Source organism: Hippocampus guttulatus, chromosome 4 (genome assembly GCF_054856545.1).
Source record: "Hippocampus guttulatus isolate MCC_2025c chromosome 4, RoL_Hgut_1.0, whole genome shotgun sequence".
NCBI lineage: Eukaryota > Metazoa > Chordata > Actinopteri > Syngnathiformes > Syngnathidae > Hippocampus > Hippocampus guttulatus.
In genome coordinates this window covers 18,015,595-18,038,828 of record NC_141264.1, presented here as the reverse complement: position 1 = coordinate 18,038,828, position 23,234 = coordinate 18,015,595, and the positions used below count along the sequence as shown (strand labels likewise).

At 41.0% G+C, this 23,234-nt stretch overlaps 2 protein-coding genes across 5 annotated transcripts; both read right to left on the bottom strand.

The window, feature by feature from the left end:
* Positions 1-373: 373 nt before the first annotated feature.
* hps5 (HPS5 biogenesis of lysosomal organelles complex 2 subunit 2) lies at positions 374-14,742 on the bottom strand. Of its 4 annotated transcripts, XM_086109129.1 has the most exons (24): positions 14,604-14,742; positions 13,047-13,176; positions 12,454-12,564; positions 12,287-12,351; positions 12,026-12,218; positions 11,300-11,430; positions 10,875-11,093; positions 10,701-10,772; positions 10,334-10,422; positions 10,073-10,251; positions 9,165-9,323; positions 8,784-8,943; positions 7,408-7,525; positions 6,616-6,762; positions 6,468-6,536; positions 5,085-5,307; positions 4,787-4,970; positions 3,093-3,213; positions 2,871-3,020; positions 2,673-2,792; positions 2,276-2,389; positions 1,932-2,038; positions 931-1,204; positions 374-620 (listed from the first exon to the last, which is right to left on the bottom strand). In XM_086109129.1, exons 2-24 carry the CDS (start codon positions 13,152-13,154, stop codon positions 560-562), a joined length of 3,174 nt encoding a protein of 1,057 aa, XP_085965255.1. In that variant the 5' UTR covers positions 13,155-13,176; positions 14,604-14,742; the 3' UTR covers positions 374-559. The 4 variants fall into 4 exon arrangements, with proteins under 4 accessions (XP_085965255.1, XP_085965252.1, XP_085965253.1 ...); XM_086109126.1 differs by having other exon boundaries at positions 4,787-5,307; XM_086109127.1 differs by having other exon boundaries at positions 4,787-5,307; positions 14,609-14,720.
* Positions 14,743-14,757: 15 nt separating this feature from the next.
* Positions 14,758-22,286, bottom strand: gtf2h1 (general transcription factor IIH, polypeptide 1). Its single transcript, XM_086109131.1, has 15 exons — positions 22,112-22,286; positions 21,592-21,761; positions 21,325-21,517; positions 20,220-20,385; positions 20,055-20,148; positions 19,824-19,973; positions 19,655-19,734; positions 18,275-18,408; positions 18,120-18,201; positions 17,935-18,023; positions 17,651-17,768; positions 17,276-17,366; positions 17,020-17,135; positions 16,479-16,571; positions 14,758-15,456 (listed from the first exon to the last, which is right to left on the bottom strand). The coding sequence occupies exons 2-15, from the start codon at positions 21,743-21,745 to the stop codon at positions 15,370-15,372; spliced, it is 1,647 nt and encodes a 548-aa protein (XP_085965257.1). The 5' UTR covers positions 21,746-21,761; positions 22,112-22,286; the 3' UTR covers positions 14,758-15,369.
* Between the last annotated feature and the right edge of the window lie 948 nt (positions 22,287-23,234).

Below are 23,234 nucleotides of genomic sequence, written 5' to 3'. Positions count from 1 at the left end.
TTAATAACGTTTTAGCCTTATTTGTTATTGGTTTTTTTATAGCTCATTTAAACACCCTGCCAAGATGTTAAAAATGTCATCCATCCATCCATCCATCCATTTTCCGAACCGCTTGATCCTCACTAGGGTCGCGGGGGGTGCTGGAGCCTATCCCAGCCGTCTCCGGGCAGTAGGCGGGGGACACCCTGAATCAGTTGCCAGCCAATCGCAGAACTGTCATCCATCCATTTTCTAAAGCGCAAACAGTCCTTCCTCTTTAGTTTGCTTATGTTGAAACGTAAAACACTTCGAAATTGCGATGGAACATGAGATAATGTATTTTTTTTTTTTTTTTGCATCGTAAATTACCGATTAAGGCACATGCAAAACAAACAGCCTTTAAAAATCTGTATTGCACCAACAGTACATTCAGTTGCAAACAAGAGAGTGCCCGTGCAAAATATGAGCAATTAACACACTGATGTTTTAAGGGGTAATACATTCATTAGTAGTAAAGCACATAAATTAATCCATATCAATGTGAGGTAAACCCTGCGTAAGATGCTAGCATGCGCGTGGGTCAGGCATGTTGGGACCACAGGAAGCGATCGCAGCGCTCCAGCATCGTCTGAATGGTCGCCCTGAAACACAAGACACGATTGACTCATCACATGGGAAACATCCACAAGAGGCAACGATGCCTATTTTGCACTTTTAGCAACTTTTCAGACCACACTAGAAAGCCCCATTATCCCAAAAAAAGCACCTAGCAGCAAACTGAAGGTTTATAATTACCATAACATCAATGCTCATTTCTGTTAGCTCGTCGATGCACAAACGCACAGAGTTGCAATCATTTCTTTCAATCTTTCAGTTTGAGTCTACCACATGCATTCTACGATAACATTTTTGCACATTATGCAAGCTCGACGATCTCGAGGCCCGACTTACCGCTGCCGCTTCTCGGCCACCTTCAGCAGCTCACACACCAGCTGCGAGTGAGGAGAAAGACTCAGCTGCACCCCGCACTCCTCCAGGACAGCCACGGCGCGCTCCGGCCCGACCGTACGGGCCAGGCGCAGGGTCAGGGCCTCGGGGTTGATCTTTCTGCTGCAGTCTGCGGAGCCGTTGGACAAAGTGTCTCCGTTCACGTCTGACGTATGGCTGCCGTCCTGAGCCAACTGGATCAGGAGCTTCCACTCGGCCAAGTTTTGAGGCTCCACGCCTGGATGGAGAAACAGTCTTTGATAGTACAACTACTCTTGTATTGACAAGCGCTAAATTGATTTTCAGCGAGGCTATACCTCGTAGCTTGAAATTCAATGAAGGGAGGTTGTCTACTATGACAAAACGGCTCAGAGTGGCTTATGCTTGAACAGGCAGAGTCATCCATTTGAACGAGTGCATTGTGTACTGTAGTAGCTATACCTAAGGTTGACATTTGTAATCAAGCTGCATTACTCTCGGTGTCTGGCTGTGAACAAAAAAGTAGTGGATTGATATCTGAATTGCTGAAATCAGTGTAAATGCCGTTGATCTTTTTCAACCCCCCCCCCCCAAAAAAAAGCATTATGTTTATTTATGTATTTATTTTTAAAGCAAAGTTGCACTCTATAATATTTATTGTTAGGAGGATAAAGAATATATGCCTGCAAGTACCGATACTGCCTGTGCGTTACTTAAAGACCTGTCCCGCAGACGATATTTGTTAGCCCTCAAGTTTGGGTTCTGAAATAAACATATCAACTGAAATAAATGCAGAAATCAAGATGTGGACTCCTGTCGACTCAGAAATCATTGACTCAAAAAAAATACGACGACGACGACTACTATGCTTTAATGGCTAATGCGGCGATGTATAGAAATTGCGAGAGATCCTCCTGTCACACCCGTGGTCTCGTTTAGAAACTGAAACGGCCAGTGCGGGGTGAAACGAGGAAAGTGCAACCCACCGTCCGGGTCCTCCAGCAGGCTTATGTCATCCAACTGACAGATTGTCTGGAAAGCTTCGGGGCGGCGTTGTAGCTCACAACAGAGATGGAGATAACCTGTCCAGTAACTGTACACACACACAAACATTGCAGAGACGACATGAATTAATGTAAACCACTGAATAAGTCATTCTTTATTTCAGAAGCCAAAAAATTATATTGCTCCATTTTCTGCTGTGTTTTTGTTCAAGTCCAATTTGTGAACATCATCACATTGAGGATGCTCAAATAAACATTTGAAACAAGTCAGATGACTACAGACTTCCTGTTTTGGTGTGGGAGCAGTGAGATGGAAGTACAGGTACCCGTGATCGCGGCAGGTTTCTGCCATCTTCTGCTTGGATGAAAAGTCTGCGGGAAGTTGGATCAGAAGAGCAAGGAGGCGCCCGTAACCCCAACTGAAACAGTGAGAATTCCACCTGCAACAGAGGTTGTGATTTCGCAAGGATGTGAGTTTTAGTTGATGAAGACACAATCATTTCACGAGAGCAAGACAACATCCATAATTCAGTCTTTACAAAAGACAAATTTACACTAACTCTTTGAAATTGGATCTGACAGTGGTGAGACTTGTTTTTTTTTCCATATTGCACCCTTCTCAATTTGAACATTGCATTCTACTATCCATGACGATTTGAATTTAATCAACTGTTCAGCGGCAGCCCTAATTTCCACATCGTTCTCCCCACGTGATGAGCAGACCTGGGCTGTCCCTCGGGTGTCATCGTGTCGCATCGCTGAGGCGCGTCGTGGCTAAGTGCCAGCTCAAACCACTCCTGCCGCAGTGATTCCGGTTCAAGAAGAGATTGTAGGAATGACAACCTAAGGGAGAATTTAACAAAGCGTCGCCACACGTGGATTGTTTTTCTTTCAGGAAAAAGTGTCAAGCTGCGAGTGTACCTCTGCTCTTCAGGTTGCGACAGGACCAGGTTATCCAGGTAGGCCAGGAAGTGGCTTTTGCGAGCCATCCGCATCACATCTGCAGGGGTGACGGTGGGATAGAACGGGGCAAAGCAGCGCACTGCCTCTTCACCGTGCTTCTCATACAACCTACGTATGGACATATTCTCTTATGGACTCGGCGGAACTTGCACAAAGGCGAGAACCCCGATAGTGACTGACCTGTGTAAGTGAGCGATCAGAACGGGAGGAATCCAGGGCTGCAGTTCTCGCAGATAGCGTAGTGATCTCTGTAAATCTCCTCTGTGAATGATTTCCACCACTTTACTGGACTGTGTCACACCTATGGAGAAAGAACTTTTTTGGCCCAACTTTTTTTTTTTTTTTTTTTTTACACACAGTTATACAAATTCTGTTGAGTAAAAAGTGTTAAACTTTCTGCGATACAGTATAAAAAGGTTTGAACAGAGCGCAAATTGTACACTGTACTACAAATAAGCTCTCTGCTCAGCAACATTTAGACAAGTTGGGGTGCTACACCCTGTAAAAAGTCAGACCTTCAACATAAAAGCATCGCAGTGTAATAGTTTCAACCAAATTTTCTTTGGCCCTTTGGTGCCTGACAGGGTCCTACGTTAAGCCTTTTTGAGTGACACAATGAGTTATGTTGAGGTGGCCCTGCTAGAACTGGCAAAGGTTCTGTATATCCATCCATCCATTTTCCTTGTTCCTCACTAGGGTCGCGGGGGGTGCTGGAGCCTATCCCAGCCATCTCCGGGCAGTAGGCGGGGGACACCCTGGATCAGTTGCCAGCCAATCGCAGGGCACACAGAGACGAACAACCATCCATGCCCACACTCACACCTAGGGACAATTTAGAGCGTCCAATCAGCCTGACATGCATGTTTTTGGAATGTGGGAGGAAACCGGAGCACCCGGAGAAAACCCACGCAGGCCCGGGGAGAACATGCAAACTCCACACAGGGAGGCCGCAGCTGGAATCGAACCCGGTACCTCTGCACTGTGAAGCCGACGTGCTAACCACTGGACTACCGGGCCGCCTAGGTTATGTACATTCATCATATATTTCTTTCAATGACTATTTCATATTTAGTCTCATTATGCTGTTTTAAGCTTTTAAAGAAAATTTTACTTCTCTATAGTCACTTTTTTATTCAGTATATCTAACCACATATTTAATATTTGAAATTTTCTGGGCTTTACATCTGGCTCACGCCATTCCTTATGGAAGGCCCCGACACATAACAAAATGTGTACAGTGTGGTAATAAGATCAATTATGAGTGATCAATTTAAGTACCCAATACTCAAAATATTGTAATATTTCATATTTTAAAAAAGCAAGAACATGTTGATTCAACCATATTTACACTTGAAATTTGTAGTGGCCCAGTCGAGCCAAGGTCAGTGAACCTTGGTTGGCCCGGTACAATCACGCCGTGGCCACGGGGCACCAGGCCACTGATAATGTGCAGTAGAACCCTGCTTTGAAATCAAACAGAAACTATTGTGTGCTTGTTTATTAAGTGTGACTACTCAATAAGTCATGTGGCCAAAGAAAGGGTGGCTGAAACTAACTGTAATGGGTGCTTTTATTCTGAAGGTCTGACTTTTGACAGGATGTGTTACATCACTGTTTCCCAAGTGTTACCAAGCAGGAGAGTTGTTGTCTTGATTTGTGAATAAAAACTCACACTGTGAAAAGCTTTCTACAAAACTTTCGAAATGCTTCTGATGAATGTCCATAGATTCTGGGAAATGAGTGGCTGAGCCATGCGATTTGTAATTTTTTGGAGGGGTGAAAACCGAGCAGCGAAAATGTTACTTTCCTGTAACTTTTTGTGAGTCTACTGATGCAAATGTAGTGATGAGTGACAAAAACAAGGGATTTCTGACCTAACATGGCCTCGTTGAAGGAGCTCTGCACGTCCTGCTGCTCCTGGCGGCATAGCAGACACATGCGTCTAATGCGTTCTCGGTCCAGCAAGAAGAAGTAACGTCGCAGGAACGTCGCGCAGCTCAACTCCTGGCCTTTTGTCTCCTTGCTGAAGCAGCTGAGCTCTGCATAAAGCGTGGCCAGCTGCGTGAGATTAACCAGAAGATCGGAGGGCAGCGCTATGGGGGACACCAATCGCAAAGCTTCTTCAGACGCCACTTTTTCATTTTCTGAGGCCAGCTGACGGTTGCGCTCCACCTCTGGAGGCATCTCGGTGTTCTCCTGTAGTGAGTTCTCTGTCGGTTCTTCTGTCGACTCTTCTGGTGTGTGTGAAGATGTGTTTGAAAGCGGTTCCGCGTCTTCATCCGTGTCTGAAGGCTGAGCCGGCCTGAGGATTCGCTCCAGCGCCTTGAGCCACTCTTGGAGAGTTTCTTCCAGGAAATGTGGATCCAGTAGAACCAAGGGATCTTGGATCTGGAAACTGAAGTCAGAACAAGTTTCATACTCTGTTCATATCAAAGTAAGATAGGGACCCGCATGATAAATAAATCTACTGAGTTGTGATGATGATGATGATTATTATTATTATTATTATTATTAAGGGGAACGCAAAGTAAACATTTGCTTGCAATATGTTCTATTGGCCCGATTAAGATTGCGTTTGTGGAATAAGAACTATGTAGATGAATCTCTCCGTCCGTTTTCCTCCATGAAGCTTGAATTGCGAATGGCACAGCTTACCTTTTATCTGGGTTTGGTCTCGTAATGTTCGCAAAGTGAGCCTGAGGACACTCAAATCAATTTCAGCCAACAGCGCAGGCCAAAACTCTTGGAGGAAAATGGATGGATTCATCTGCTTAATTGCAATTCAACAACTGTAATATTAATCGAAATACCATGTTTATACTAGTGGGCGCGCAAAACACATCATTGATGAAAAATATATCAACAAGAGCAAAAAGCAAATTTTTCTTTTAACTTGAGTTCTCCTTTAAGAATGTTGCTATGACAACAAAGTCAGACGCAACTAGTTTACTGCCTAGAGGGATTTCAAAGAACTTACCAAGTAGGAATCAAGAAACTGTTCCAAGGACATTATGAATTTGATCAAGGTATCATGGATTCCATGAACAGCTAGAAATCTATAAAAGGCACAATAAGTGGCTGCAATACAATACAATAGATCCTGATTTATATCGCGCTTTCACAACAGCTGCAACTGTCACAAAGCGCTTAACAAAACAGTTGACATCAAGTCAAAAAAAACCAACAACAACACAGATAACATAAAAACACGGACAGCCGTGCAATCTTAACCACTTTTCAGTCATACGCTTTGTTTGCAAAGACATTGAAAGTAAGAAGTGGAAGTTAAATGACAATGTGCGGTGCCCACAACATGCAAATGCTAAATCAAAGAGAGAACTACAGGAGGAGTTTGACCATTAACGGCCTGACAGCTTTCTTTTTTAAATAATCGTTAATAAACAAGGTATTTGATATTTTATTTCTGTGAGAATTTGTGGCCTATATTCAAGATTTTATTTCCTGGAAAATTTGCACAAATCTTTTCTGCCATAAAAAAAACAAAACATTTAACTAAAATAGTTCCTTTGACCTCAACAAATTTTCTGTACTTACATGGCATGCTCAGTGGCTGACTGAAGCTCGAGCAGTTCAGACTCTGTGTTGGGCATGTCTGGATAAACCCTGAGGCGAGATCCCAGTCACTGGTTTAATCACATCACCAACATCCAATCAATGTAGAACTGCATCTTGGCGTACTCACTCAATATCTGCGTCTTCCAAGAACGGAGCAGAGGTGGCAGACATCTCGGCGTGAATGCCCTCTCTCAAGTCAGGTCGCTGCCAGAGCTCAGAGTTCATCTGGAGCGTATTGATCTTCTCGGTCGTCTTCTTGACAAAACTAGAAACACTGAGAGTGGGGAGAGGAGGGATGGGGCGGAGAGCATTGATGAGTTTCCCCACTTAAAAGAGGAGCCAACTTGCAGGATTGGTTGGCAAATGAGCGTGATGCCTGGCAATGAAACATGTCAGCAAACTCATGAAGAGCGTGAAAATAAAACTGATGTGGGTTGAAATCTTCACTGGAAAGGGGAAGTTAAAAGCCACCGCTACACCTCAGTGAGTCGTTTCAGCTCAGTTTCAGTTCATTGTTTGAGTAAAACCCCACAATAATCTCATCCACATCCCAATGTTATTATAATGAACAAAAACAAACAAAACAACCAAGACAAACATATGAAATAAAAGTGTTTTGGAAAAAATAATACATGTTACAAAATTAACAAATTGCAGTGAAAATGTTCTGAGTTTATTGGGAAGCACAGATAGTAGGTTAATCGGTCAGTTGATTAATCGGTTAGGCCTTGATATGTACCAACAAACATGCTCTAAAAATCAATTAAAATTCACCGAATTTTGAACCCAAAACCCCCCCCGCCAAAACTATAATGAAATGTCCCAAACTATTCGGACCCTGCTGCATCCACATCTCAGAAAGACACTGCAGCTGTCGTGACACTTGGTGTCTACTACTACTGCTGCTACGACTGTTCACCTGTCTTTGACGGCCTGCAGTGCAATGCGGGGGGGTTTGGTGCGGAATGAGATGGGCAGATGGAATTGCAGGCCTTGTTCGGATCGGTCTGCTTCCGGCCGCTCGCCGCTCTGTGCATCTGAATGAATATCGGGGCGAGAGCGAGAGGAGAAACACAAAAATGGATGGAGCACTGGTGGCGTACGATGAGAGGGTGGAGACCGCATGCATGTCGCCGCAGGACGAGGAGGATGAGGAGAGGTAAATGTTGTGCAATACAAATAAAACTGAACACGGGTGGTGATGCGTGTGTGGCATACAATGACACAGAGAAGAGCAGTCCTATTAGAAATACGGTCAAGACATGGCTGGATTATGACCGTATTGACCCGATTATAAGACAACCCCCTCTTTTTCAAGACTCAAGTTTGAAAAATGACTTTTTGAACACCAAATTAATTTTTATACAGAAAATAATGACAGTATATCTGAAACAAATGATTATAACAATATATTTGAGAGAAAAAGCATGTTCTTTTGCCTCATTCAAATCTTAATATCTGAACATTTAAATATGTCAACTAAAGTGCAATCACATTCGTCAATGAATGGCTTATGGTTTTTGAAATGTAAATTACATCATAACTTCTCCTCAGCTGCCGGTTAACCTGGCCGATCTTCGACCCACTTTTCTCCAGATTGTCACCGCGTTTCTCCATTTTCTATTATCTCATCTTTTATTTTCTTCTCTTTTCTTTCTTACCGCTATTTTTTATTTTTCTTCCTTGTGCTACCGCTATTTTTATTTTTATTCTTTGTGACAGGGTTTCACTTTGGCCTGGGGAGTCAAATTCAGCATTCGCTTCAATGATATCTGGCGCCATCTAGCGACGTGAATGGGTATAATGTCTAGACCCCCACTTTTTCAGTCTTATTTCAATGCAAAAAACACCGTCTTATATTCGGGCCAATATGGTAGATTCACTCTTCACATGTATGAATTTCCAGTATTTCAATGCCAAATAAGTGGTGCCTTGACCGAAATGGGAATGAAATTCATGCATTTGGGCCTTACCCCAAAAAATAAATTGTTATACAGTGGATTTTAATGAAAAAAAATTGCACTCCATAATATTGTACTTTATAAAAAGTAATACCATAATTAAATAGTCCTGCATTGTATAGAGCGCCAGGGTCTGCGTTCGCACCCCTGGCCTCACAGAAAAAAATTTACATAAATAAAATAATCAACCCCAAGAACAGCTCATAAGTCCAGTCACTCGTTTTACAAGGCACCCCTGTTTAATCAATTTAACAAGTCCTGCAACAATTCCATCGATATAAAAAGTGCACGTTGGCCTTTTACTTTCAAAGCAGGCATCTCAAGTGTCTCTTACCGTGGTCCACCTGATCTTCTTCCTGCGCAAAGCTGAACTCTTTGAGCCGCTCCTCTTCCGAAGCGGACTGATTCATGAGGGAGCTCGTCTCCTCATCAGACCGGCTCCCTCGGCGACTGATCACTCGGTAGATACCGCAGTCCAGGACATTGAAGCTTTCCTGGATTTTTATAAGAAGTGATAAGGTCATGTCGCGCAGGACCAGGATATGATTCCGCACGCAGAACACTGTTCACAGATTTATTTGGGGCAAGTTTATCTTTTGTTGGCACAGTGAACGAGTGGTTAGCGCATCCACCTCACAGTTCCGAGGTTGGGTTTTGTTTGCCCACCCCGAGGATGCATCAATGTCAACTTCTAGGAAGCGTGATTTTCACATACGTGTGATGAGATGCTGCTTCTGCGGCTGCTGCAGGCCGAGTCCAGGGGCTCCAGCTTGGCAATCACCTCATCTAGCTGCCCAATCAACTCGGAGTGAGTGCTGGAACTGAGCTGGGATCGAAGGTGTTCCAAGCGCTCGATGGGAATTGATTTTCTGGCCTGAATTAGACAAAAATAAGGCAGAAAGCACAAATAACAGACATGCATTTTTTGGACTGAAACTTTTTTTAAACATCTGCCCTCTATGCAGTTCATAGTTTTGAATTTTTCATTATAGTTAGCTTTTAGTTAATTTTAATTTTAATGTTTCAAATTTAGTTGTAATTATTATTTTTTTTTAAATAAAATTTCGTTTTATTATTTTGAGTGCAAGATTTTTAAAAAAAGTATTGCTTATCACAGCAAACTACGACTTAAAATCAATTCCAAAATTTCATCAAATTGACTAAGATGGAAGAAAGGAGATTTTTGCGAGAGTTTTCTTAACGTAAAATATAGGTTCAGTGAGTTGTAGTTTTTATTTTACGTCATTTGCAATTTTTTTTTCAATTTCAGTTGTATTTATTTCGTTTTGTTTCATTAACTATAATATCCTTGCCTATATGATAAGAGGGTATTCCCAAAAAGTGAATATAATTTCGTAGCCTCGTGACATTTGGCTTTTTTTCTTCTTCAATTTTTCTGTAAATTTTTACCGTGTCAATTTTTTTTCACATGGAAAATGACATTCCCTGCCAATGAAATGGCATTGTGCGTTTCCAGATTAGGTCTGTTTCACTTCATGAACCTAAAACATGTAGTGAATCAGATATTCAACACGGCATCAAGAAAATAATGTCAAATGTTTTGAACCACCTTTAATTTTAAAAGACACACAGAAAAACCATGTTGGACACAAGCCACCATACCCGACTGATGCTGATGCTATGCTGTAACATACAGCAGACCGAAGCCGCCAGAGGCCAGGACTCCCGTCGCAGAAGGCGTTCAACACAGCGTTCTACGGACAACAGGGAGAGGTGGGACAGACGGCCGCCGCCATGGAGGCAGAAGAGCTCACTGCGGTAGACTGCGATGTCGAGCACATCTGCAACACCCCAAAAAAAAAAAAAAGAGTGCTGACTACCTAAATTAGGGTTAATATTCGAAGCGTTGAGTATTAAGTGTACCTTTGAGCTCTGTCCATAGAAGAACATGGCCATTGTGAGGTGTAAAGATAAAAATAGCTGAATCAGTCCAGGTAAGCAAGTTTTGGTCTCTGTTATTTAAAAAAAAAAAAAAGTACAATTAGTCAACTGATATTCTATTACATGTTGAGAAAATGTGGGATTTTGATTTCACACTGTGCGTATCAATTTCAGTTTCTTTATTTTTAAAAAGGGACAAAGTGTTTATGAATTAACATTTCTTACAAAAAGTAAATATGCTCAAATGATCTAAAAGCTAGTTTTCATCGGTCGTCCCTTTCCCTGATGTGAATAGACACTTCAGTACAAATACAGAAGCTGTCAAAATATTGAAGTGTGTGACTCTTACCCAAAATATAGTAGCTTTGGGAAGGCAATTGATTGGGGGCTCTTCTGGCTTGGGTTGTATTGTGGCTCGTTTCTGGAGGAGACAGTGGGTTTTAAACACCAGTTTTATATCACTCTGAGAATTGTTTTAAGCAAGTTAGCAGTCACTGTATCGCTAAGACCTGGAGGTTATTACCTGTATGTGATAAGAGGTAAAGGAGGGCAGTTGAGCACCTGTTTGAACTGCTGTGTGCTTAAAACATCGCCATTAAAACTGGCTTCCCATATCCGGGACCCCGGCCGGGCGCAGTAGAGCAGAGGGGGTTGACCCGCCATCAATCCCTTGTTCTGAGGAAAAAAACAAGCTCCATATTCCCCATCACGCTCCTTGTTCCCCACACGCCAAAACTTCTCCCTGGCGACAGAACATAAAAGCATAAAGAAAGATGACTTGATTGGAAAAAATCCCTCCCACAATTAGATGAAAACAAAAAAAAAATTGGCATTTCAGAAGTATGTGTCAAACTGGCAGCCCTTTGCATTAATCACGAGTGAAGAAGTCGACATCAGTAACGAAAAAGGTTGTTGACCTCTACTCAAAGCCATCACGATCCAACTCACTTTTCTGTGTCACAGAGGTAACAGCGGCTCAGAGAAGACACAAGCAGCCGACTGTCCTGGTACCCAAGCTGAACCACTTTGGAGTCAACAGTGGTGACTGTCTGAACAGGAAACATAACGAATCCTGAACCCTGCACAACAAACGACGACAAAAACATTTGTTATGCTTAAATAATCATCAATAAATACTTTAAAATTACAACTACTACTAATACTGCAGTGTGCCACAACAACGAGTCCCGATCCCGTGGTTGATTTGATTTCAGGCCGCACAAAGAATTTGGAAAAAAATATATTTTATTTTGAAAATAATGTGCCTCAGGACTTAATATTAAACCAATTAGCCTAGCCGTGTGATACATTAGGTTAAAAAAAAAAAGTAAGCAATTTCCGAAGAAAGGTATGTTTTAAAAAGTCTTTGGAAACAAAGAAAGGCCAATGAAGGGAAAGACAAAGAGTAAAAGCCTACAACTTCCCAAAAAAGAAAACAACAAGCAAACAAAATGGTGTCAGTAGTCCTATTTGAAATACAACAGACACTTACTTTTAAGTGTTCAAGTAAGTACAGTATTAATATACATATGTCAAATTTGGCAAACTAAAGTGTTATTTGTACATGCGTGCTTTTCACTGTCAAGATATTTTACTAAACAGAACTGCCGATTTAAACAATGCTGAATGAAGGGATCAAAAACAAATTAAGGCATAACACTTTGTTGGGAGTACCTTTCCCATCTTAGTGGATGCTGCCCGGAGAGAAGACACCTTCCCTGTCGTGTCTCCGATAAAAACCTTGAGCGCGTTGGTGTCCCAACAGAGCGCGGTGATGTTCTGGCCCCTGTGCTCCCAGGACACAACCACTCTCTCTGGACGTCCACGGCGCTCCAGCTGCAGCTCCCACACAACCACCAGACCCTGACTGGACCACACATTGTCAATCATAAAGAGACGATGAAGGGTAAAATACACTTTGTGGACAACTTTTACCTTGTTGCAACAGCAATAAAGTCTTCATCATGTGGACAGCACGACACCTGAGTAATAGATCCTTCCTGACAAGCAGGCCATGTCAAATAATCAGGAATTACTTTTATGAATTCATGATGTGCAGCAAAGCCCGGTGAGGTATCTCTTAATATTGTGTCACATACTACCTTGTGAGTAAGTATAAGCCTTTGTTTCCAGCCCTCCCTCTGAATCAGGTGCAACCCTCCGGCCGATGTTCCTAATGCTAGCCACTTCCTCGAAACAGCCAAACATGTACACTGAAACACAACACGAAGGAAATACAGAGTCATATCGGTGCAAAGTCTTAGGCCTCATTCGATTTGACTTATAAAAGTTGATGGAGAAACGGTTATGAATAAATCCGCTTCAAAACATCAAAAAGGAGCAGGATGTACACTGCTACCTGCCCGAATTTGGCTGGGATAAGCTACAACCATCCAGTACTCGAATAAGAACTACATTTAGCCATTGTAGGCATTAGTCACATTTTTTGCATGATTGGGTTGGGGGTGCTTGACTTCTGATCCGAATGATATAAAGCGTGGAGATTTATTGTTGTTTTTTTTTCTCAAAACGTCATCAGTTAACACTTCAACATGGAGCTTGTCAAAAGAGTAACAGAGTAAATTCCATTTTGATGAGTTAAAGAGAAATTAAAAATGGAGGCTTCTGAAATCAAGGATATTCCCAAATAAGATGCGTCTTTGTTAAAGCTTTGATCACATGTGATTATATCTACCTTGAGCCTGCTAGAGTCTAAGCGTAGAGTGGAGAGGAGAGGGTCGAGGCAGTCGAATTCTGCCAGGACATGACTGTGGACATCTGGTACGACTGCTATCCGAGGCATCTTCTCTCACGGTTGTCCACAACTGGAAAAGAGCGAGACAGAGAGTTTCTACTAGTCACGTTTGTGCTTGGTCACGTACACTGTGGAATCATATGACTCTCAGCAGGGTTTTTAAGTCCCTCAAATTGGTCAGCCATGACTCTGGTTATAAAGTATTAGCCCACACAGTCGACGTGACACAGCTGGATTGTAAACAGGAAACTGAGACAGTACAAATTTTAAGCTTAAACACAACATTTACAAAACGTAACTAAAAGGTAAAAGCTCTATATTTAGAAGTAGTTGTTGAAAAAGTGAAAAGTAGTAGCATCTTTGACTTTTTCTTTTATTTGCTGGCACTACTGTAAGTGGGTGAATACAGTATCTTGCATCTTAGTATTATTTCTGACCTAAAACCCAAAGGCTGATCATCAATATTTATAATTCAGAAACCAACTTTGCTCTGGAACAAAAGACTAAGTTATCCTGGATTCCCTTAGGCGGCTTATTGAACCTGGCTTTTAAAAGTAGAATGGCTGATTCATATTAAAATTTAAAAAAAAAAAGAGCAGAAAGTATTTGCCAAACTGATTATCCGTGATTTGGGGTTTGGATATTAACTTGTGCCTTACACGCACTGGTGGAGAAACCCTTACTAAGGCCTAAGACCTTAATCAGTAAAAAATAGCACGCAAAATCCTGTTTTGCATATAGGAAGAGAACTAACAAATGGGATTAGTTACAGGCATCTTAATTGGGACTAAATGCAACCAAAACAGGAAGAAAAGTTGAGTTACACAATTATATTACGAATTTTTTGGTCATAACGTGGTCAAAAGAGCATGTCAAAGCAGCTGATTGTGGTGTATGAAATGTTCTGTTGAAGAGGTATCAACAACGTTTATTAGCATAGGTTGGGAACCAATGTCTAGGATGCATGTGTCACGTGACTGACCTCACCAGGAAGTACTGTACGTAAAAATGTAAACTCGTCGAAAGTGACGTCATACAATGGAGCTGTAGTGTTACCGCGATAAATAATAACGGTTGACGAATTCTCACATGACAAACACATTTGATTCGATTTAATCGGAACGCAATGTTTCATTCGTTTACGTGGAATAGCGGCGCTCTCGCAAACCACCTCAAGGGGCGAGTCGGTCACGAGACCACACACACACACACACACACGTCTGCTGACCCTGGAAATATTAAACGCTCGTTTTCTAAACGACAGCTTGATATATATTCACTGTACTTTAAAAAAAATTGAAAATATAGCTGAATTATTTTACATGCCGTCAGTTTTAGTTTTTTTTAGAACGATAGTAAGCATGCTAGCTGTTTTGGTTAAGTCGTCGTTCAATTTAAAAATGATGACATGCCGAATGAGAGCACAAAGATACGTTGACAGCTTTTTTTCCGCCTCGCATCTTTGGGTAGCTCCGCTTTTTCGAGAAAATCACTCACGTTACCGCGGGAGCTGCAGCCGAGTGGCCTGCCTCCATCAGCTGGCGAAGAGTCGACTTCCTGAAAGCGTGCCGACTACTGGGCACGTTTTGCATCTTAAGTGGATGGGCGACACGCCTCATGAAGAATCCGAAAATTGGGAGAAAAAGCCAACTCTCGTAAGATGACGTTTATTTCTCTCCCTGAAATGAAGGCATGAATCCAAATCACCGGGCTGCAGCTACCAACAAAAACGCGTTACCTCTTTCATCGAGAGTAGCATTTGATATATACAGTACAGTGCAGACAGTGTGAACCGTGTCTCACACACACCCAGCACTCTCCAGTGTGAGGTGGCATTAGAATATTGCTAAATTCACTAAATCTGGAACACATTTCCATTCTTTGTCCTGTTCCTGGAGGGGTTTCTCCACACTGATGAAACATTGGCAGTCCTCTGCCTGTCATCCTCAGAGCCGACATGATTTCCATAAGAAATGTGGTCGTACAGTACTGTACCATTATAAAAGTCCCAATACTGAAGCCAATCTCTCATCCGTAGAAAGAAAACAAAGAGTAAGAAACAAGTTTTCGTGACTAAAATGCCTTTTGCCTCTCAAACATTAACTGATGCGGCATCAGCAGCAGCATCCGTCGATGTCTTCATCACGAGCCTGCCGTGAAGCCACCTGGCTGCCATTTGTAGTCTCAGCAGGTGCCGAAGGCCTCCACGGGACATCTTTGACCACTTTGTCTTCATTATCTTTCGCCGACGATGCGTCCGGCCTCAGGTTTTCCTCATCATGCGACGTGTTTGCCAGACGTGGAATTTGCTGTACGCAGTCTGTAGCATTTGCTCTAAGTGTGCTGTGAGCTGCAGGGGTGTCAATGAAACAAGATTAATCAAGGAAAGTATTCGCTAATTACAGTACTGTTTTAATGTCATTGTAAGATGCTGACTCTATATCTGAAAACTATTCAGTCATCAATGGATAAATCGAATGTGAAGTCTCAACGCTGCCTGGAACTACTCAAATATTTGCGGAGGTTGTTTGTAAAGATGCTATTCGTTGGTTGGTTGTGAAAACAGGTGACAATCAGTGGCGGGAAGTAACAAAGTACATATACTTTGTTCATGTACTTAAGCAAATTTTTCAAGTAAATGTACTTTACTTGAATATTTATTTTTACAGACAACTATTTTCTTGTACTCCCTACATTGAAAACAGTTATCTGTACTTTCTACTTCTTAATTTGCCAAAATAGACGCACGACTGTTTCCAACTTCTGCATGATGTAAAAAATATATACATATATAAATATGACCTGGAATACATAGAGACGCAGTGCCATGGAAGAATGTCAACCAGGGAGCGTGAACAATAATAGAATCATAGAAGCTAAATTTTCCCATCCTTGGCCTTAAGTGAATTGTTTGATATTGTCAGCTACAGTTATGGTTTGTGGCGAGCTTCCAGAGTTACAAAATTCTCCATCCAACCAGATAAAACAAGCCTGATGCAGTTTTTCCAGTGATCATTAGCTAATTCATATCACGATTTTAGTCAGTTCAGAAGATTGGTAAAGCTATGGGAACCCTTATTCAGCCAACAGCTCATACAAACAATACACGTGATGTCATCTGATTATTTTTGCCCATCTCAAAATGAGCACAACGTGAGTTAATAAAAGAGGAAAAAGATTTTATGTGCAGAGGTTTTATGTTATGTTGTGCCAATGTATGAAAATGCATATTTGTATGAAATTGACAGAAAAAAACAAATTTACTTTTACTTAAGTAAGGGTATTGAATCAATCGTTTACATTTAGCCATCTACTTCCACTTAAGTAAAGACTGTGAGTACATTTGCCACATCAGGTGAAAAAGATACTTACGTTTTTATTTAGGTACTGCCGTTGAATCTTCTCTTGAAAAGGACAAAGCTTGGTCGTCTGAAATCTCTCGAGGTTGGACTTCATTTTAATCAACTGTAGAAAGCAATGAGACATACTGGGATCAAAGTCAGGGGTCACCAACATGGTGCCCCTCGGGCACCAAGTGGCCTGGTCTTAAAAAAAACACCGGTGATAGGGCATTGTGATTTTCTAGGAATGTTGTAGTAGTGATTATTCGAAAATGTAAACACTGGCAGAGAATTATAGAAAACAGTGTTGTGTTTGAATACTTGTTTCCTAAGTATTGGGAGAATTCATTAACTGATCAATGAATATCATTAATCATTAATTATTATTCATCACTTCATAACAGTATGAAAGGTAATTTCAGCCACGTTACTATTTCAAAAGTGTCAGTCCAGGCTAACCAAATGGTCTGGAATGTTAATTAACGCCCTCATTCCGCTGTGTAAAATCAGCAGAAATGAAAAAGGTTGGGACACCATGTGATTTACAGTCATGTTTTTACACAATGAGTCACCTTCTCTTCCAAAAATGGTGTGTTGACGGGAAAACAGGACCAGAAGTGTCTCAACAACTCCCCAGCAGCTGTATAAAGATGCTTCAGTTCCCCTTGAATGTCAGACGGGACCATCTCTGCGAATATCGCAAATGGAAAAAAAGGCAAACAACTGAAATCAATTTAGGAGAGGTCGGGGTGGGGGGGGGGGCAGGATGTGCTATCAGAGGAAGTGGAATGTTTTCTACTGAGATTCTGCAACTGCAAAATGCCGTACGATTTATGGCTTGCTGCGATCCCGTCTGCATGAGGAGGCCGCCGGGAGAAAGTGCTGCAATGGCGGACGTTGCTGCTGTGCTGGTCAAAACCTGCAGAGAGGAACTGGGCTCAGATATTTGCAAGACCTGATCCAATGCAGAACTCAAGAGATCCAAATTAGGAAGAATCTGAAGTGGGCTTGGCTGGAGAATACACCGTTGTCCATAGTTTGGTATATTGTAATTATATGAAATTACATACAATAGGGATTCTTTTCTCAGAAGAAGCAACTTTTCATAGAGTACCGCTCTCCAAACAACAACACGATTTGATGCAAGAGTAAGAAAAAGTTGTGCAAGAGCAGATCAAGTTAATTCAGAGTGCCCAAGTTCACCTGAGTTAGTCTGGGTTTGTAATTGGCCATCTCGTGGCGGATGTGGTTGACGGAGTTGATGATTTCTTGGCTCGTTGTGTACTTGAGGGACTGAAGAGGCACCGGCCCATGAGCATACCTTTAGAAGAAGAAGAATTGAAAGAACTGCATGAAAAGCACTCTGGAGAAGAATACAAATATTTCAGAATGAGACCGATTCTAGCATCATCCAATGTCAGGTTTTGAGTGGTCACGAAGGATCCACTTGTGAGAGTATAGCAAAGTAAAAGGGAAATAATGCGAACCTGTCTGACTTTTTGAGGTTTAATGCAACCACGTTTGGTCCGTTTTCCCTTTGCAAATCCTCATACTCTATGGCTTCTTGTAATTTCACCTGAGAAACATTGGAAACATTTGTGATTCTGTACATTGTGTCTTTATACGGTGGACAAAAAAACAAAACAAGACAACAACAACAGAACCCTTTCACCTTCTTGATGGGAGGCTGAAAGAGGTCGGAATCCCGCGAGTTTCCATCGGTGCTGCTCGTCTCACTACCTTGGTCATTCTCCCTTGAAAACAGCGGCAGTGAAACTTTAGAATGAGGACGTTCTTCATATATTACATCTCAATCTATATTTCTACCCCTTGCGTGAGCCTGCTGCCAGCACCATTGCACTGTGATGGTTGAAGCGCTTTATAATGGCGTAGTTGCTGCTCTCCTTCGCTGTTCGGTTTGAATTCGAAGTGGAGGGCAGTGGTGTGCGCACACCGTAACCCTGTAAGAAAGACAAGCAAGGGACAAAGGGTTTAAAACAAAAAAAAAATTTTTTTTATTTATTTTTTAAATATCGAATATAGTGCTCTATCATATTTTATTTCATAAATAAAGAATACAAATATTAAAAACATTGTTAAAAAAACGGTTTGTGCGTCATGCTTTAATGCTTCAATTCATTGTGCTGCTCATTCAGATGTGCATACCTAAAATCAGAATCAGAATCATCTTTATTGGCCAAGTATGGAGAACACACAAGGAATTTGTCTCCGGTATAACACGCTGCATTAGTATCATCATAAACAAGGACATGACAAATAGGTATGGAAGGACATTTCGTAATGTAAGTGAACCGTAGTGCGGTGGTACCACCCAGTGACAACTGTGAGACAATGTGCAAAGTATCAAGCAGAGCTAAAGTGATCAGTGGTAGAATACAAAACTATGACAGTTTGTACAGTTGGTGCAGAAAAGGGGGAGTATAATACAATCTTATGTACTACTACAATCATATTAGATGTGAGAGTAAACTTGGCTGTGAGTACTTTGATAGTCTGTCTACATGTGTTGCCTCACCATTTGTGTTCAAATAGCCAATGCTGAAGAGCTATGACACCGCAACTATCAATGCAATCTGAGAGCTGGTTAATGAATGGTGGTTTCCATTATGTGTTAGCACAAAGCTAGCGGGGGCAGTCTCTAAAACCCACAACAAGTAATTCTCTTTGTTTTATGCTCAGTTTGACAATAAACTTCAAGTGGGAGTGGCATGAAATGGCCTGAAGTCTGTTTTTTGAAGAAGTAAGTTTAAGTCAGGTCACTCGCATCTCAAGGTAAAACTATATTGCTCCTTAGTGTGTTTCGCTGTCTTTTGTGAGTTTTAATTGCAAGAATTATTAAAAAAGACAGGAAAAAAACTGTGGAATTAGGAGTCACATTTGAGGCTAGACTCCAGTTTACCCATGCATGTCTATCTTAAGGTTTTACTTTTTTTTCTTGAACGTTGTGTTAATTTACATATTGCAGTTGTTCAAACAATTTTTATCACCATAAAACCTGTCGTGAAATATTATTCTCAAACCGTCTGAAATGATTGACCCTGGCATACATTCGTTAAATTTCCACTATTTCACATGGGGAAACAAATCAGAAATCAACCAGGGTCCCGGAAGAGACCGTTTTTAATTTCAGTTTCCACAATACTTAAATCATTTTAATGAAACTGTCATCATTTCGGTAATTCTTACCTCATCCAAGGAATTATCTTCTAATGACTGCAGGTCAACCAGGGGGTTCTTAACTCCTTGGACCACCATTGATTTTAACCCTTCATCGCAACACAAGATTTTTAGATATAATATCACATAATGACATATATGTGATCCTACCTATAACCAGTACGTATTTGCCGTCTACCTTTTTCATCCAGTTTGGCACACTCTGTGAAGATGTCCTGTGTGCTGGTGTTGATGCGATCTCGATGAAAATACTGCGACTGGAAGAAGCGCGTCCAGAACTCCTTCTCGGTCAAGTCATGAGGCACACTCTCACAATACTTCTGTTTCACTGTAACACCAAATGGAGTTGATATTGATTGTGTACACACGTAGATTGCGCATACAAAGAAAGAGTCACAGCCATATTTACCCGCAGGATAGGTTCTGAAGATTGATTCAATTATATCAGCTGTCAGATTATATCTCAAGCCATTGCAGCCGTCTGTTTGAGGCCGTATGTCTGCCTACAAAGATCAAAAAATGCTTTAAAATGCAGCTGAAATTCTGGACCAAAAGGTTTGAGTGAGTCACTCACCAAAAAAGCTCCAGAGATACCAACTTCCTGTTTACTGTTGCATTCTGCAGGGTCTGTGTGGTTTAGGCCTCCCAATCGGTTAGCCCAGAATTCCTCAGCACTGATCACTTGGCTGACCACTAAATCTTTATAGAGCTGAAAAAGCACCGGATCTTCTTGAAGCATCCTACGGGTTAAAAAGAAACAATGGAAACATACAATGACAGTCAACAGTTTCACCATGGTTATTTATGGTTTGTTTTTGAACACAGACACAAAGTGTGTCCAAATTTGATTGGAAATGTATGCCTGATAACAGGATGTAAAGCATTTTGAAAAGTTTACTTTTCCATAGTGCAGCCAGCATTTCTGTTTATGAATCGACTCTCCATTCATACTGGTAAAGGCGGACTAAATATAAGAAACATGGTTGTCTTTACATTGTGAAATAATCCAATTTTACAAGCCTAAAAGTAAGCAATTTAAAGGGAAACAGTAGATTAAATCAATGAGCATTGAAAGAGATAACAACCACTGAGACAATCTATATTTTGTTCTCCGGTGAGCACACTCTACATTGCGGTAGTAGTAGTAGGGAAAGGGCAAATTGTAGAGATCTGCCAGTTTTAATGGCCAAGAAGGAAAATGCATAGGCAAAAGGACCAAACGTTATGACAGCTGAACACCAGGCCACCTTCAAAAGTGACAAAGAAAAAAGCCTTTTTGGCGAAAGTTTTTTTGTGATATTGCTTGTAGAAAATCTATTCAAAAAACACCTTCAATGTAAAATGGTACGACATGATTATTTCTCAACATATCTTCTCAGCCCTTCTGTTACTTGGGGAACACTTTCTCTCATTGGCTGATGAATTGCAGTTAAAAATATAAATATATAATTGTCTAAATGAATGTCACTTGTCTGAAAAACGCCACTGAAATAGCACAAATTGAACATCATTTGCGTGAGGATAAGTGCAGAAATTGGAATAAGTCATGTATTTTAGTAATCAATTGGGGGTTTTTTTCTTTCTTGAATTTATTTCTGAAAGATGATTTTGGAGGCGTTTTAAGTGCTCATTCCAGGTTTTCGAGAACATTTCCGTCACATTGCTCCTGAGAAGCTCACCTGTTTTTCTCCTCTAGTTCCTTGTTAGCTTTCTTCTTGAACTTGGGCAGGAGCTGCTGGAGCAGCTCCTTAGCAGCCTCCCGGTCTTTGAGTGCGGTGCTATCATTTGAAAAGTGGAATGTGGTACTCTCGCCGGAGTGAAGGACCAGTTGGAGTTGAACTTTCGCTTTGCCGTCCGGGCTGATTTTCTGACCTGAACAGAGCAGAAGTATCACTCCATCACACGGTGCTTTTGCACTGTAATGCTTGCACGAAAAGATCTCTCACAGCGAATATCCGCATAGAGGTGGCTGACTGTGAAGCGATCCTTGCCCTCTGGACTCCACGCTATGCGTTCAGCCATCAAGTAAAGAGTGCCATCCTGTTTCTTCTGGCGAACTTTTTTCACCACCAGAAGCACCTCTTCTGACAGTGAGGCCATGGCTCGGATGTGTAAACTGAGAGAAAAAAAGCGTCATTTTTTTCAGATCGTTATTATTAGGAATAATAAACAACAAGCTTTGACAAAATAAACAAATAAACACCGGCTCAACGATTGTCATCTATGCAAGCTGATGAATGCTGTCACTGACGACACACCATTTTTAAATACAAATTTGCATCTACACCCAAACAATTAACTCTGCTGCTCTGAATACGAACAGCACAGAAATCTTAAGAAAATACTGTCTTACTATCGTATTTAAAATTAATGATTTCGACTCAGCTAGCTAGCATGACGTTAGCTAGCTCTAACAGTGAAGATGGAAAGCTGGAGAGCAAAAGTAGACAGTAAAACTTACTGTACCTTAAGACTGATAGACCCCGATGCAGATACTTCACCTTTATTCAACACATTATTTCAAAACTAATACCCTGTAGGCCCTGAATCAAATAAATGAGCCATTTGGCAATAAAATAAAATAAAATAAATGTAGACTACTCTAATAATGAACAGACATACTTGGTTGCCGACATAGCTGGCTGACACTGTGTCACATTCAAAATGTCCGACCGTAAAATCAATCGCAACATTTGTTCTGACCAGAAAATATGTTCGGTGCCGGCGGACAAACAAATTAGCCTCTTTTTTTCAAATTATATTATATGTTAAATGCAACAGTATATTCATCATAAATGTACATGTTTTTCCATCTTTTATTTCACAGTAGATGAGTGAGTTTTGATTTTTCCTTTCAGAATTTTCGTGTTGACGCTTTATTAAAATGCGGTGATCACAATTCCGCACCAAAACATGTCGTCAACCTTCAAAAATAATGGTCTCACTAATCTTTTCAGTTTTCTCAGACAACATGAAAAACTGAACCAAATACTGATTATATCTTATTTATTGATAATTTCATTTCAGAGGTAGAATTTTTCACTAAAGATGTGGCAGATTTTAGCAATAGGTGGCCAGTGTAACAACAGTATTGTTAGATGAGTTATTGTTGTTATGGGGACAGGTTTGGGTGAGGGTTCAGGAAGTGACGTATTTCTCTCCGATGTTACGAGACTTAGTTACGTACTTGTACTTAAGAGTTAGGCCTATAAGAGTTAAGTAAGTATGATGCTTTAACCGTCCATTCTCGATGGTCAGTGAGAACGGAACAGAGTGAAACATCCAGCACCCTGGGGAGATGTTAAAGGGGGGTAAAAAAAGAAGACGTAAGCCATTATTTTAAGAAGGTGGCAGACGATATTGCACCTTCACAGTTAGTTCCAAAATATGTTTAGAATTTTCACAGTCATGACAACGGATTGATTACAATCTGTGTGTATTACAATGACTATTGCTTCACATAGTGGTACTAAATAGTATATTTAAATATTTCTGAAATAAATATGTTGAGGGAGGTTGGCTAATGCATCACATATAGTGGTACTGAATAGTATAATATTTAAATATTTCTTAAATAAATATGCCGAGG

Coding starts and splice junctions, on each gene's coding strand:
- hps5 (XM_086109126.1), bottom strand. CDS start 13,154: ATGCCTCGGATAGCAGTCGTACCAGATGTCCACAGTCATGTCCTGGCA. Junction 10,773..10,874: donor TTACCTCTTATCACATACAG/GTAATAACCTCC, acceptor TGTCTCCTCCAG/AAACGAGCCACAATACAACC. Junction 9,324..10,072: donor ATAGCATCAGCATCAGTCGG/GTATGGTGGCTT, acceptor TGTCTAATTCAG/GCCAGAAAATCAATTCCCAT.
- gtf2h1 (XM_086109131.1), bottom strand. CDS start 21,745: ATGGCCTCACTGTCAGAAGAGGTGCTTCTGGTGGTGAAAAAAGTTCGC. Junction 19,735..19,823: donor TGCCAAACTGGATGAAAAAG/GTAGACGGCAAA, acceptor GTTGCGATGAAG/GGTTAAAATCAATGGTGGTC. Junction 18,202..18,274: donor GCAGCAGGCTCACGCAAGGG/GTAGAAATATAG, acceptor GCTGTTTTCAAG/GGAGAATGACCAAGGTAGTG.